General features: G+C 34.8%; 1 protein-coding gene across 3 annotated transcripts in view; it reads left to right on the top strand.

Moving 5' to 3' along the window:
* The window catches only part of ADSS2 (adenylosuccinate synthase 2), a 29,601-nt gene that overhangs the window by 2,571 nt on the left and 11,828 nt on the right, over nucleotides 1-15,202 (top strand). For 2 of the 3 annotated variants that reach the window (XM_069484641.1, XM_069484644.1), the window contains exons 2-8: nucleotides 5,556-5,658; nucleotides 6,607-6,675; nucleotides 9,754-9,804; nucleotides 11,077-11,143; nucleotides 11,419-11,526; nucleotides 12,510-12,591; nucleotides 14,287-14,413. In XM_069484641.1, the coding sequence (XP_069340742.1) occupies nucleotides 5,556-5,658; nucleotides 6,607-6,675; nucleotides 9,754-9,804; nucleotides 11,077-11,143; nucleotides 11,419-11,526; nucleotides 12,510-12,591; nucleotides 14,287-14,413 (607 nt within the window). The remainder of the gene's footprint in view (nucleotides 1-5,555; nucleotides 5,659-6,606; nucleotides 6,676-9,753; nucleotides 9,805-11,076; nucleotides 11,144-11,418; nucleotides 11,527-12,509; nucleotides 12,592-14,286; nucleotides 14,414-15,202) is intronic. The other variant, XM_069484643.1, reaches the window with a different exon arrangement.

The following is a 15,202-nucleotide window of genomic DNA, read 5'->3' on the forward strand; positions in this document are numbered from 1 at the left end:
ATATGGAATGTTGAAATTCTCAATGAGTGTATAAAGAGAGCTGGAAAAGTCAACATTGAGAAAGACATTTTGATATTGGATTGCCTTCTTTGATGTTTCAAGTTTTTGTGTTATTAAAACGTTGTCCTTCGTTAGAGTTTAATTTTTTTGTGTTTTTTGCCATATGCATCTCATGAACTCAAATTTTGTACAGCATTGCTTCTCCAGAAGTAGTATATCTATAATGTATCCATATTTCAACAGTGGAATCAAAGAATTTCTCCCAATATAAATTGTGGTTTTGAAAAGAAAAACTGACACATTGCATTCAATTATGTACCCTAATATATAAAATGTCTTTTTGGAAAGAATAGATGCAAAGCTACTGGCATTTTCATTATTATAGCACTTAAGGCCTACGGCTTTCAGATTCAGGATTTATGAAGAATTTTGGTAGGTACTCTAGATCCATAAATAAGTATATAAGACCTGCATCAAAGGACAGCTGCTACTGATGACTTAATTTTAAATCGATATGTCTTTTAAGAAAAAGAATAATTAAGTATAGGACCAATTCCAGACAGAGGTCATTCATCTAGTAAACACATATATACAAGCTTGCCATAAAAATAAACACAATAAAAAATGTTACTAATTTGTAGCTAGATACTGGTATCTGCTGAGGGTCTGAAACCAGCCGTTAGTAAGTGATAAAGAAGTGAAAAAGACATAACAGCAGCAAACTGAGACTTTCTCCTTGAAATAGAAAAGGAAGTAACTTTAGTGTTATTAAGGCCTTGATCTTGTACAGCTAAAATGATCTCCCAGACTACTTCCCATAATATTAAAGGTAGTAGATAATTAGCATTTAAGGTAAACCATTCTTCCAGGTTTATAACAGTTGCTATTTCTGTTTCCTATCAGGGTTGGTTTTTTTTTTAGTATATGTGCTGCCAAAGTGAGCACAATCAGGGTTGCTTTTACACAGTTTATAGTATTTCCCTAGTATGAAAGTATTTACCAGTGTCTGGTATACTGTTCTTGGTTAAATCTTGTTCTCTTTGGTTACTGTGCTTTTCCTATTAGAATATAAGTTTTCTCAAACCGGGGAGCTTGTTCCTTTTTTTTTTTTTTTTTTTTCTTTCATAGCACCTGTACTATGTGAGGCAGAAAGAAAATACTCAACAAATGGATTCTGGGTGGCTGGATCACCCTTTTGAAATCAGTAGTTTAACCCTTTTCTGTCAATTACTTTAACATCTTTCTGGACAGTTTGACTGTTGGCATGATTTTAAGGTGGAATCCCCAGCATTTCTTGGATTAACATTTGTTATTTAGTATTTTAACTAGTATTTCTTACGTTTACCATTATGTTCAAAGGTTTTAATTGTTTATATTAAGTTTTATCTCTTGTATCTATGAGAAAATGGATAACTGATATTTGTATCTTTTTCACGTATCTCTTCAGCGTATTTCAGCTGAGTGTCATATCCAGTTCTAGTAACTAGTTTTTCTCAGCTGAGGGCAGTAAATCTCCAAGTTTGGTCAATGAATATGTCCCACGTTGTTCACTATTTAAGCCTATTATAATTAATATATGTGTTATACCGTCATCTCTACTTCTGAAGCATGAATTTTTAAGTTATATGAGACCATCTCAGTAGTATCTGATCAAAATTGTTGTTTCTTTTTTTTTTTTTTTTTTTTTTTTTTTGTTGAGACAGAGTCTCACTTTGTTGCCCAGGCTAGAGTGAGTGCCGTGGCGTCAGCTTAGCTCACAGCAACCTCAAACTCCTGGGCTTAAGCGATCCTACTGCCTCAGCCTCCCGAGTAGCTGGGACTACAGGCATGCGCCACTATGCCCGGCTAATTTTTTCTATATAGATTTTTAGGTGTCCATATAATGTCTTTCTATTTTTAGTAGAGACGGGGTCTCGCTCAGGCTGGTCTCGAACTCCTGACCTTGAGCAATCCACCCGCCTCGGCCTCCCAGAGTGCTAGGATTACAGGCGTGAGCCACCGCGCCCGGCCCAAAATTGTTGTTTCTTTAATTTTCGTGGTAGTGAATGGATTAGTTGAATAGGTTCAAGTATCTCTAGGAAAAACTGTTGCCTAGAACAAATCTAGAGTGAACCAGTAAATTGATATGTACTTAATATTAATAGCTTACTTATATTGTTACTGGATACAAATCCAGCTATATTATCTCTCAGGAGCTATGTTCAGATTTTGACACCAAAGATTAGTGTGGATGAGCTGTTATATACATATTGATAAGTGAAAATTGGTGACTTTGATCAATAGAAAAAGAGACATTGAAATGTTTGATATTGCTGCTGAAAGTGATGAAAAGAACAATAAATGAATAGGAGTTCCCATGGCTACTCCGGCCCTAGGGTAAGATGGTTCTTTACACTGAACCAACTTTTAATTATATTTGATTCAGTATAATAAAATTCTTTTTGAAAAGGAGACCCATGAAATTTCTAAAAATGAGATTTTTGTTTATATTGTTTAAAATCCATTTTAAAGGAATAATTTTATTAGTGATTTAAAAAATCTTTTCTGACTTGAGATCTTTAGTTTAATTTCAGTATATTATTAAGAAAATACCTTCATGAATGTAGTGATTAGGTGAATTTTTATCAAGCATTGACTCAGAGCTGTGTAACATCATTGGTTTATACATTTTTTGGTTGCATGTCTCATACTCCCATCTATGATGCCGGGTTAGCAAGTGTGTATATTAGAGTTTGGTACGAAGGGTCTAAATCTTCTTAATTAGGAACCTAAGGTCCTCCAAGGCAATGCCCCTTTCCACTTTCATTGTGAGAATTTGTTTCATAATGGCAATTTAAGGTATTAAATACAAGGTCCCGGAGATTTTCATTATTTGTGTGACATTTACGTATGTATGAAACTTGGTCATGCTTTAACAAGGACTTTATTTTTAAAAAAAGGGAAGAAAGAAAGAAACTGGAAGGTAGCTGTAATAATGTAAGGTAAAGTGGGCATCTTTAAGCCTTTAAAAGATAACTGAGCAGTGCACTTAGATGTCTTTGCTAAAAAGAAATTCAGACACCCTGTATATGTTTTCTCTTCCTATCTAGTGTGTCTGGTTACTGCTGAATAGTTTAATTTGATCAACTTACTGGTAGTAACTTAACCTGCTCTATCCTTGTTTATAATGACTTTATTGCTGTAGATTGGTGAGTGCTTTAGTTTTGGTGAATAGAGAAATGTTTCATCTGGAAGGGGGAAGACACAGGTCTTACAGTCTTTACCAAGAAAGCAGCACAGGTAGTAAGCATTGACTCAAAAGATTGTTAGTCTCTTAAAAAGCTTGAAGACTAGATAAAATATGGCAACCCATTTTTGGTTGCTGGTATAGTTCAAATGCCTGGGGTCTGAGGCATTGCTGCTCTCTGCTGTAATCCACGGAGTGAACTCTAACTTCTTAATTGATATTCAATTTGTGCTCTGTGATTACAGTACATTGCTCATGTATTCAGAACAAAAAGGACAAAGAGAAGACACACAGACTATTTTAGTGGCCCGAGAAATGCCTCTGGGCTATATGCATGCAATTGTCAGCCCTTGGCATTTAGGCCTCTTCTGTTGCTGAAGGAGAGATACCATTGTTTCAGGTTTATAACACTGTCCAGAGGTGGGTCACTGCCTTTATTTGGGGCAGTGAGGAAGGGAGTGATTTGGAGAACGAAAAGGCCTAATAGCAAACCAAGTTAAGAACCAAGAGTCACTTTCGTTAACTAACGTTATTTCATACCCTCCCATAATTTTTTTTAACCTCCCTGGACCTTTGGAGCTTCTAAATTAGAAACTTACACATATTAACATTTTATGATCCAAAATTTTATTTTAGAATTGAGCTTGACAGCTTTTCATTCTGAGAAGCCATGGAAAGAAAATTCAAAACACTTGTCTTCTGACCCCCTCAAACTTAACATCAAATTAGGAAGAAAAGAATGCTTGAGAAACTGAGAATAGTTACAAAATAACTAGTACTATTGTATCATTCCTATACCCTGCAGGTATTGTCCTTGATAGTTTAAATGTTATTAATATTTAGCAGTTAATCATTCTTATATTCAGTTATTAATACAAGATGTGTATTGCTCAGGGAGCAAGGTATATACGTACTATGTTGTAATACATTTGTTTTGTGAATCATGTGGATTCTTTGTTTGCAATCAATGGAAAGAAATTATCTTAAGCAAAATGGGGATTTGTTTGAAGAAAGAGCAAAATGGCCAAGCCTTAGGCTGGCCTAAGACAAAAGCTGCTCCTTTTCTAGCATTTTTGGGAACTCATGACTGGTGATAAATTGGTATAATAAAAGTGAATAATATTCAGTTTGTAAAAAAACAACCTTGGATCAAGTTAAACTAGTCATTCTCAGGGGATACAGGTTTGATTGGTATTTTTTAATGTCACATAAGGATGTTGTTAAAGTTGTTATTTATGGCAAATATAATCCTAGTTTGTTGTTTACTTTTAAGAGTTAGTTAATATTGTGTAGAACTTTAAACATATATGTAATCAATTGACTTGTGTTTCCTTCTGTGCTTTTTTAGATTTAGAAATTAGGGCAGGGTAAAGTGGCTCATGACTGTAATCCTAGCACTTTAGGAGGCTGAGGTGGGAGGATCACTTGAGGACAGGATATTGAAACCAGCCTGAGCAATATAGGGAAACCCTCGTCTCTACAAAACCAAAAAAGAAAAAAAGTAAACTTAGAAAAATGATTTGGTGACTTAATATTCCATCCTCTTTGTATCTAATTTTTATGATTTCATTTTGTACATTTTACTGCTTATTTGCTACATGGGCACAAACTTCATAGAGTGAAAGTTTTACCATGAGTTTATGGTATGATTCTCGGTGTTAGAGATTCCTTGACCGAGCAGTACATTATTTTATCCAGAGGTGAGCAGGTTCTAAGGATCTGCCACTAACCAAACTCACAAGGCTGATTTATAAATTAGAGTCCCAGGATAAACAGTATTTGGGGGAATAACTTGGGGGAGATTCTGATTATTGAGTCCATGTAAGAATACAAATTTCAGATCACAAAGTTGTTTGACACACTCTGAGAACAATGAGAATTATATCAATATTTACATTAAGTTAGGATAACTGGATAGATTACTCTTTTCTATCTTAGAGACATGTTCGTATAGATAAAATGTCATGGATAATTGTTAGTAATTAGATTGCTGCATATCTTACATAGTACCAAAGACAGGCTAATGGCTATCTGTACATTTTTTACTTTTCTTTGTCTTTTAAAACGGAACATGACTTTCTGTCTTTCAGAAACCTGAATTCTCCAGTTTCCAGATACTTCAGGATAATCACTCAAGTGTACCGTAGTATGAAAAGGAGAGAGCAAAACTATTATAAAGGCTTTAACAAATCAGTATACATGGCAAACATTTGGGCTTCCTTAAATTATATTGACATTTTAGCAAGAATTGATTAGTTTACTTTGTAAGGAGATATGTTATTTGTCATATTTATTGTCAGGCTCAATTTTCCCCTATCTTATATTTCAGGGAGGAAATAATGCTGGCCATACAGTTGTTGTAGATTCTGTGGAATATGATTTTCATCTTTTACCCAGTGGAATAATTAATCCAAATGTTACTGCATTCATTGGTAAGTATATAAACTGAACTGGTTGGTCATTTTTCCCTCCTAATTGATCATGGTATTCATTTTTATTATCAAAACCAACTTCTTCTGTCACCAAATGGTTCATTGGTCCCTTACTAATTTTGACCTTGATATCTTCTAGAGTATACCTCACTTTGGCTATCTGTAACTCTTAGATCTTTTAGCAGTAATACTTTTTGGAATGATTACTTTGCATTTATCTGTGATCACTGGCAATCTTAATTCTATAAAGAAGTATAAAGCATCCGGTTTTCCGGATGCTTTTAACTGTGACTCACAGTAAGAAATGCAAGAGGTTCATGGATTGATTCTGAACCCTTACCACGTGTGATGTAATCTGTTATTTTCTATTCTACTTTTTAATATTTTAAAATATTAGTCACAACCCACTAAATTGATTTTATGACTACTAATAGAGTGTGATTCCCCAATTTGGAAGACACTGAGCTGGAAGCCAGGCATAGTGGCACACACTTGTAGTCCCAGCTACTTGGGAGGCTGAGGTGGGAGATGGCTTGAGGCCAGGAGTTCGAGACTGTCATGTGCTATGATTGTGCCTGTGAATAGCCACTGCCTTCCAACCTGAGCAACACAGGGAGACTCCATCTCTGGGGGGGAAAAAAACAAAACATTGATCTAGAGTCTTCTGTGAACATTCCATTTGCCTAAAACTACATAACTTTCAAAGTGTTTCTTTCAAAATAACATGTTTCACTTTGTTTCAAAGAAATTTCAAATTATGTTGAATGTAATTTTAGTGTTCTATGTTCTCTGTATTATATTCTCTTATATATTTATATTATACTACTATTTAAAACTTGGAATCATTTCCGTCATAACTCCCTGATAAATCAGAATGTCATATAAATTGTATACATCTATGCTATAATTATAGATGTTTAAGATTGGAATTTGTCTGTTTTCCTTTAGGAAATGGCGTGGTAATTCATCTGCCTGGATTGTTTGAAGAAGCAGAGAAAAATGTTCAAAAAGGAAAAGGTATGGAAGAATGAGTCTGCCTAGTAAACAGTTATTTTTTGTAAAGTTTTGTTAGGATCTTGTGCCAGACAAACTTAACATTTTTGTCTTATACTTTAAAATTTTAGGTTACTATAGGTTATTAAATTTTATTCATTATAGTCATTATTTTAAACAAGATGTAATAATGTCATTTATAAGTCCTGATTTTTTTTACACGTAGGTCACCTGCAAACTTTTTTTTTTTTTTTTTTTCCTTTTTTGAGACAGAGTCTCACTCTGTTGCCTGGGCTAGAGTGCCATGGCATCAGCCTAGCTCACAGCAACCTCAAACTCCTGGGCTCAAGCGATCCTCCTGCCTCAGCCTCCTGAGTAGCTGGGACTACAGACTTTGCACCACCATGCCCGGCTAATTTTTTCTATATATTTTTAGTTGTCCAGCTAATTGCTTTCTATTTTTAGTAGAGATGGTGTCTCACTCTTGCTCAGGCTGGTCTCGAACTCCTGAGTTCAAACAATCCATTTGCCTCAGCCTCCCAGAGTGCTAGGATTACAGGTGTGAGCCACCAGGCCCGGCCTGCAAACTTTATCTTAAGGTAGCTAGAATTACTATATATTGGTGGCAAAACTCTAGGAAATTCCTGAGTTGGACACTGTCAGTCTTGTTTCCTATTGTCTCTAGAGCTTTCCTGCGGTTACCACAAGCCAGGGGCAAAAAGGGGTTGTTTAAGTCCTTCCTCCTAAATGCGAGAAATACTGCTTTTATGCAATATATCCATTCCCATCTCCTTAAGAGAAATAACCTTGCATTCCTGCCTTTACTGATCTCTTGGATTTTTAGAGTTCTGTTTACATCCAACTTAGCTACCTCATTAGGTTATGAGGGGAATTTGACACTATAAATACAGGTTGAACATCCCTAATTCAAAAATCTGAAATGTGAAATGCTCTAAAATCTGAAACTTGTTGAACACAGCCATGACAACACAAGTGAAAACTTCCACACCTGACCTCATACAATGGGTTGGAGTCAAAATGCAGGCATGTAACACACAGGTTTATTCAGCGTCCCCAAGGGAAAAAATACCTCACCCCCTTTAGCTGTGATGTATCTTTTCCACACACGCCCAGATTCCCCCATGCCAGCACACCCACAAAGGGTAATAAAGTGGCACATGTGCGGGCTGGATGCGCCAACAGCATTAATAAATATAGCATACAGTAAGCTTTTAATCACAGCGCAGCACCGTAGGTCGAGGCTGAAAGCCTGCCATTGTTTCTGTTGCTGTTCAACAGCTGACACACAGGTATTCTGGTAGTGCTACTGTGCTGCTTCGCTACCCTGAACACGTTAGTTTTCACTGTATTAGTGGTATGTCATATTTTTTACTGTTAAGTACTTATGTGTGAATAAGTGTAAGAAATTGATTGCTTATTGGTAGCATATATATTCAAAGTCAGGGATGACGGTGATGCCAGACGACCACAGATTATTTATTGTCTTCACAGGTGGCTGAGATAGTGACATCTTTGCTTTCTGATGGCTTGATATACACAAATCTTGTTTCATGCACAAAATTACTTAAAATACTGTATAAAATTAATTTCAGGCTGCATGTATAAGGTGTATATAAAACATAAATGAATTTCGTGTTTAGACTTTGGTCTTATCCCCAAGAGGTCTCATTTATATGATGATATTCTAGCATCTGAAATCTGAAAGACTTCTGGTTCCAAGCATTTGAAATAAGGGATACTCAACCCAAAATACACAATTGAGGAAAATCATTAGTATAGTTTCCCCTTAGATTAGCTCAAATTTAAACTATTGAATTATATTAGTGTTGTTAAAGTTTATTGTTCAGGTTTAAAAGTACCAGTCTGTCCTGAAGTGTTCCGAACAACTAAACGTGACTTTACAGAACCCTGTCTTTGCTACTAGCTCTGTTGTACTCCCTGCGTTTGTACTTATGTTCTAGTCTCTGCTTTTCAAATCGGTCAGGGGAGGGGCCCCTGCTGCTCTCTGCTCTGCTTCATCCCTTCTAGCATTAATGATTTGGTCCCACTCCGCTTTTCATTCTGGACTATCTGACCCTGCTGAATCTGCTTTACTGAACTTCTTTGTATGATTTTCTTTATTATATCCCCTAAACTAACTTTAGATTACGTATTTACATGTCATAACAACTGTAGAGGGGGGTGTTTAATATTCCAAGTTTACCTTTTAGTACATTACGTTTAGTACATTAGCAAAGAGGTTCTCCTCCTTAATCTGTAAGGAATAAATTTTCTAAACAAATTTTTGGATATTATTAAAGGTAACAACTAATTTTTAATACTCCAAGATTAATTTTGAAAATGTTTGGAGCTTGGCGGTTTATCCTCAGAACTCATATAGCCTACTGTAAAGTACTGTCTTTAATGAAAAACATCTGTTTGCATTCGTTTACTCAGGTAACAATCATTTTTTGGAACATTCATTGAATAATAGGCCCCATGCTATGAAAATTCACAGCCTCTACAGTTACAGTTACAAAATACTGTAAACTGTCTCTTAATCTTGTCAGTGCACAGTTAAAAGGAATAGATATATCTCATTACAATTCACTGTAATAAGTGCAGTAATTGACAGTACTTTGGAGGAATTAGTGAGAATATCATTATTTTCTTTAATCATGTTTTTATAATTATCTTTTGAGAAAGGGCACCATTCCCTTAACCATTCCTAAAATTAACTCCTTTCTCTCACATTGCTCCTTGCTATGTTCCTAAGCCCCCACCCCCCACCCGAACAGCAAAAAAATGTTAGTTTCATACCGTTTACTTTTTGGATTCCTGGAAGTATTTTATGTGGATGTGACTGGTTTGAGTTTGGAGTTTTTTAGAGCGAGACACTTGGAGTGTGACTGATGTGGATATAGAATGAATGACAAGTAAGAAAACTTGTTAGATGTGATGTTTCCTGTCCAGAAGAAAAGATACAAAAATGATTGCTTCATTAAAAACAATTTCAGACATTATATTTCTAAAGAAATTAAGATTTAAAAACTGTTATGTAAAATATTTGATTAAATATATCTTTTCCCCCCTTCTCTCTAGGGCTAGAAGGCTGGGAAAAAAGGCTTATTATATCTGACAGAGCTCATATTGGTAAGGAGGACATATTGCATTTATTTATAACTATCATTTCATCAGAAATTTATTAAATGACAGCATTTGTTAACCAATTTTATCTTTTATTTTTATTTAACCTAAGTAGGATGGATTGTAATAATTGGGTTCCAAATATAAAACAGTCTTATTAATTTTTTTCTTTTTTCTGTTTTAACAAGAGCCAGGCTAAAATTTACCTATTTCTGAAGAAAAGCTTAGCTAAGCAAATTTGTAATATAAGTAGTATTTCATGAGCCATCTCTAATTCTGTTAAAAGATAAGCCATATCAAAATGCAAAGAATGTTTATTTACACATGTAATGCTTATGTAAAAGTAAGTCTAACATTTGGCAAATGTGTAGAATGATTCTGTGCCTAAAATGTAGTAATTACTGCTTTTTAGCTTTTATTTATTTATTTCAATAGTTTTTCTTAAAGTACAGTTTTGTTACATGAATATGTTATGTAGTGGTGAGGTCTGGGCTTTTAGTGAACCCATCACCCAAATTATGTACATTGTACCCAATAGGTGAGTTTTTACCCCTCATCCACCTCCTACCCACCATTGGAGTCTTCAATGCCTAGTAATAATTACTGCTTTTTAAATGATTCAGACTTTATTCAGACTACTCTTCTCCTCCATTAATTAGAGCAAACTGGATTCTAAAATTATTTATTTCAACCACTACCAATAAATTTGGGGGTTTCTTACCTATTATCCTATTTCTGGAGCTATAGAATGACATGGTTAAGAGATTGTTTACTTCAAATAAGTTATTTTATTGGCTTACTAGTACAGTTTACTTCAAATAAGTTATTTTATTGGGTTGCTAAGATTATACACAGGAATAACCAGGAAAGAGAAATAAGAAGTATAAACGCTGTAGTATAACCACATAGTGCAAACCAACTATATGATTGATCCAAACTCTTAAATTATATTTAAATATGTACGTGTCCTGAGGCAATAGCTGCTCTAGTTTTAGCAATCGACCTCTATTTAAAAGGCAGCCTCTTCAAGGTTCTTACAGTATTTCTCGGTCAAGCACAGAAATTAAATAACAGTGCCTCTAGATAAGAGCTGTGGACTTAACTCCTGTGCATATTTTCATATTTATTTGCAATATAATCTTCTGCCATGATCACTTTTAAAAATTTATTTAATTTTTCATAATACAAAGAGACCGAAGGGATTTATAAATACAATATGATTTGCTTTCCTATATTATCTTTGTTTCGACAACTGTGATTTTGTTTTATTTCCCTCAGTATTTGATTTTCATCAAGCTGCTGATGGCATCCAGGAACAGCAGAGACAAGAACAAGCAGGAAAAAAGTATGATTTTGTGTGTGGGGGCGGGGGGGCAGGGTACAGTTTAAGCATATCCAGATCTTATATTTAAATTCCAAGTCCTAAGTTTAAGAAAAATAAGTATTGGGATATCCTGTTTAGCTTTTAAAGAAAATCAATAGGATTGTAAAAATACGCTTATAGAAAACAGCATAAACAGAAAATAGTCATATGTAACTTTATTCTTTGTGCTGATCTGACCAGGAGACCTATCACTTCTTTCTCATCTGACTCAAAGCTTGTTTTGATTTGTTTTTAAGTTTGGGCACCACAAAAAAGGGCATTGGCCCAGTTTATTCTTCCAAAGCCGCCCGAAGTGGCCTTAGGATGTGCGATCTTGTTTCTGACTTTGATGGCTTCTCTGAGAGGTAACTAAGTTGCGTTTCAAAGTTGAAAGAATGAATGGGTTTTTAGAATGTTTAAAATCCAGGGTGCAAAATGGTAAAATCAGTATTCTAGTTAAATAGTGGCGGTTGGCTTTTTTAAAATTTGAAGTACTGGTTATTTTTGTTGCATTTATTGGTCCTTAATTTCCAATTAACTTCATGAAAAATAACATGATGATGCTTTAATAGTAGTATCCTAGGAAGACAAAGCCAGAGTTATATTTAAGGATCAGATGTAGAATGGTTTGCTGAGGAATAGAATGATTCCAGGGGGTAAGGCAGTATTTTGGGGTTGGAGTTTAATCCTTGGATTTTCGGGTCCAAAGACTCCGTTATGTCCTCCCATTAGCCTCTCAGGTACTGGTGAATTGTTATATACCAGGCCTTACCTTGAAAAATAGAAATGCCACATTGACACATACTTTCTGTATACAAATCTCCGTGGGAAACCCAATAATCATCAGAAAGCTAAACAGTGATTTAGTCATAGGGAGTTAGTTGGCTGTGTTTAATAATAAGTTGGCATCAAAGGTATAATAACATGCTGTATCCCTTTTCAATCAACTGTTTATATTTGCCTGCACTGGCAGGATACCTCCACTGAAGAATATCAGAGACAAACTCTTTTATGAGCATCATGTAGACCGTCCCTTTTTGTTTTTCATACAGTGTAATACAGTGAATTCAGATTTAAGTCTTTTGTGTTTACAGATTGCAGTCCTTGCATCCTTCTTTCCTCCTCCACACACATCACCCTAATTATATTGTTGATATTCCCAAACTTGAGTAAAAAATATTTTGAGTATATCGTTTATTCATGTGGCTGATCTCCTTTATTAGATTTTATTTCTTAGAAGGTAACTTTGGTTTCATTTATCAGCTGCAGAAATCATTTGAATTGTACAATATTATTTGAGATACTTTTTTAAAGAGAGGTAATATCTTGATTTATCTGTATTTCTCAGGTTCAAAGTTCTAGCTAACCATTACAAATGTATATATCCCACTTTGGAAATAGACATTGAAGGTGAATTACAAAGACTCAAGGTAATGCTTTCAGACCTCTTTAATGTTTTTTTTTAACACTTTTTTGCCAAAGTGGCATCTAGATCTTTCATTTATTCCGGCCGTGTGTAAGAACTGGTAAAGGAAATCGTTTGTCCTGGATATGGTATATTTGAGTGACTTCACACAATATGGCTTAGACAGAGTTTTGAGTGGGGAGCAGGAGCAGGAGCAGTACCTGAAGATAAAAGCAGACAAGAAGGGACGTCTTACATGCAATGATAGGACATTTGGCTTTTATCCTGGAGATAATGAAAAGCTATGGGGTAATTTTGAGCAGAAAGAAGACTAGATTTGTATTACATAAAAATCACTGATAGCAACTGGAAGATAGGTCAACAAAGAGATGAGTCAAAGATAACTTTTCAAGCTAACCAGCTCACTTAGAAATGATACCCCCTAGGGTCAGTTTCTTTAACACTGTATTCTTAAGAGACAAATAAGGTAATTGGCCAAAGATTAGGCCTCCGTTGGCAACTTTTAGTTGTCAGTGGTGCCTAAGCTAGTCAGCAGTTGAGGTTCCTGTCTTCTCCACCCTTCTATTCCCCACTATCTTTGGTGAATCTCAAATCTGATGATTACTCCTTCCATCTATCAATTCCAAATCTGACTAGGAATCTACAAATGTCATATGCCATTTTAGGATGTTTGCAGACCTTAGGTCTGCCCGCTTACTAAGTTCTAAAAAATAATGACCTCCAAGGAACATTCTGAATGTTAGGTATTTGTATTTCAGTGCACTGATTGTTGCTTAGAATAGACTGCCATTTTCTTTTCTTTGTGTTATGCAACAAATATTTTAAATTTCTTACTAGCCACTTGAAAACATTTATGTGCTAAAGTATGAGTATGGCTTTTTGATTCCATTTTATAAATGTTCCATGTGAATATAAAGATGAACAATTATAAACAGAATTGTGTAATAAGATTCTTATAGGTAATATATATTAACCAGGACCTTAAGGAACAAGGCGACTTGATGAATGGTGTGGTCATTTCAGGCAAAAAAAAAAAAAAGGACTAAAACAGGAATAAGCAAGTGATTGGAGACTAGAGCCGAGGAGGGACCATACATTCATAAATGGGTATTACATACCGAGGCGGGTTCATGAGTGGATTCCAGAATTTCCATACTAGTCTAAATATTTAAGCATAGTTGAAACTAGGTTTTATTACAGCTGTACACCATAGGCCTTAGGGGAAGATCTTGTTTATATTATATTTTAAGTTGAATTCTAAAATTGAGTAGTATTACTAACACTTTAAATATGTTTTGAGAAATTTTTATAATGCTCATGTATAAAATAGTACTTGATGTTACATACTAGTAATACTGCAGAGATATTTCAATAATGGAACACAATGAAAAAGAATAATACAGTCGATCACTGCTATTTACATGCTTGGCAGTGTAACTTGTGGCCCTCACTACATTTTGAGAACCATTGATGCACGTTTCAAAATTCATGGTTACGTGAATTATAAATATAGCTTTTCGGATACCTCACAGAGTTTAAAAGCACAATGTATAGTATACATAGTCATTTCTTTTTATTTTCTTGAAAGCTGGTTTATGGAGTATGAGTACTTTTGCATTTGTCAAGTTTCCGTCATTAAGTCGGGTAATTTATACTTATATTGGTTATGTTGTAAATTGTTTTTTGTCTTTGTGTATAGGGTTATATGGAAAGGATTAAACCAATGGTGAGAGATGGGGTTTATTTCCTATATGAGGCCCTGCATGGACCGCCAAAGAAAATCTTGGTAGAAGGGGCAAATGCAGCACTGTTAGATATTGATTTTGGTAAGTGAGATATGATTAAGGAGCTTAACTGAGCCCCCCTAACTACTTAAGATGTAAATAATTAATGTTAGCATTAAGGAGTTTTAAAACAATACACAAGCTTTATTCAGGAATGCTGGAAGTTTGTCATCTTATGCCAATCATTTTTTAAAGGAATATTTTGGAAAACACAATACATGTGTTAAGTTTTCTAGTCCATTAGAAGAATGAAATCATTTGGGTTCAATACATTGTGGTTTTCATTGTTTGGTTCTCATGGTTCAATTGCAGACCTCATTTTCCTTGAACTGTAAGATGGTAAGATGAAGTCTATGAAAGAATCTTCATCTTTAATTAAACATTTTTTTAAAATATACATTATTATTGAACATGCATATTCTAAGATTTATATAACTCTAATTATATTAATTATTAGGTTGGTACAAAAGTAATTGCAGTTTTAGCATTGTTGAAATTTGCTGTTTGCTGTTGGAATACATTCTTAAATAAATGTGGTGATGTTATACATCATTTTAATGTGCATTTCTCGCTTTATGGTTTTTTGGTAATGACTTATTACTTGCTGTTTATTTTATATTTATTTTAGACTATGAAAATGATGTTAGACAAAAAGCAAATTCAGGCAATTTTCTTATTTGAGTTCAAAATGGCTCATAAAGCAGCTGAGACAACTCGCAACATCCACAACACCAGGAACTGCTAACGAACGTACAGTGCGGTGGCAGTTCAGGAAGTTTCGCAAAGGAGACGAGAGCCTTGAAAATGAGGAGCACAGTGGCGGCCATCGGA

The sequence above is a fragment of the Eulemur rufifrons genome, chromosome 11, assembly GCF_041146395.1.
Source record: "Eulemur rufifrons isolate Redbay chromosome 11, OSU_ERuf_1, whole genome shotgun sequence".
NCBI classification, from domain to species: domain Eukaryota; kingdom Metazoa; phylum Chordata; class Mammalia; order Primates; family Lemuridae; genus Eulemur; species Eulemur rufifrons.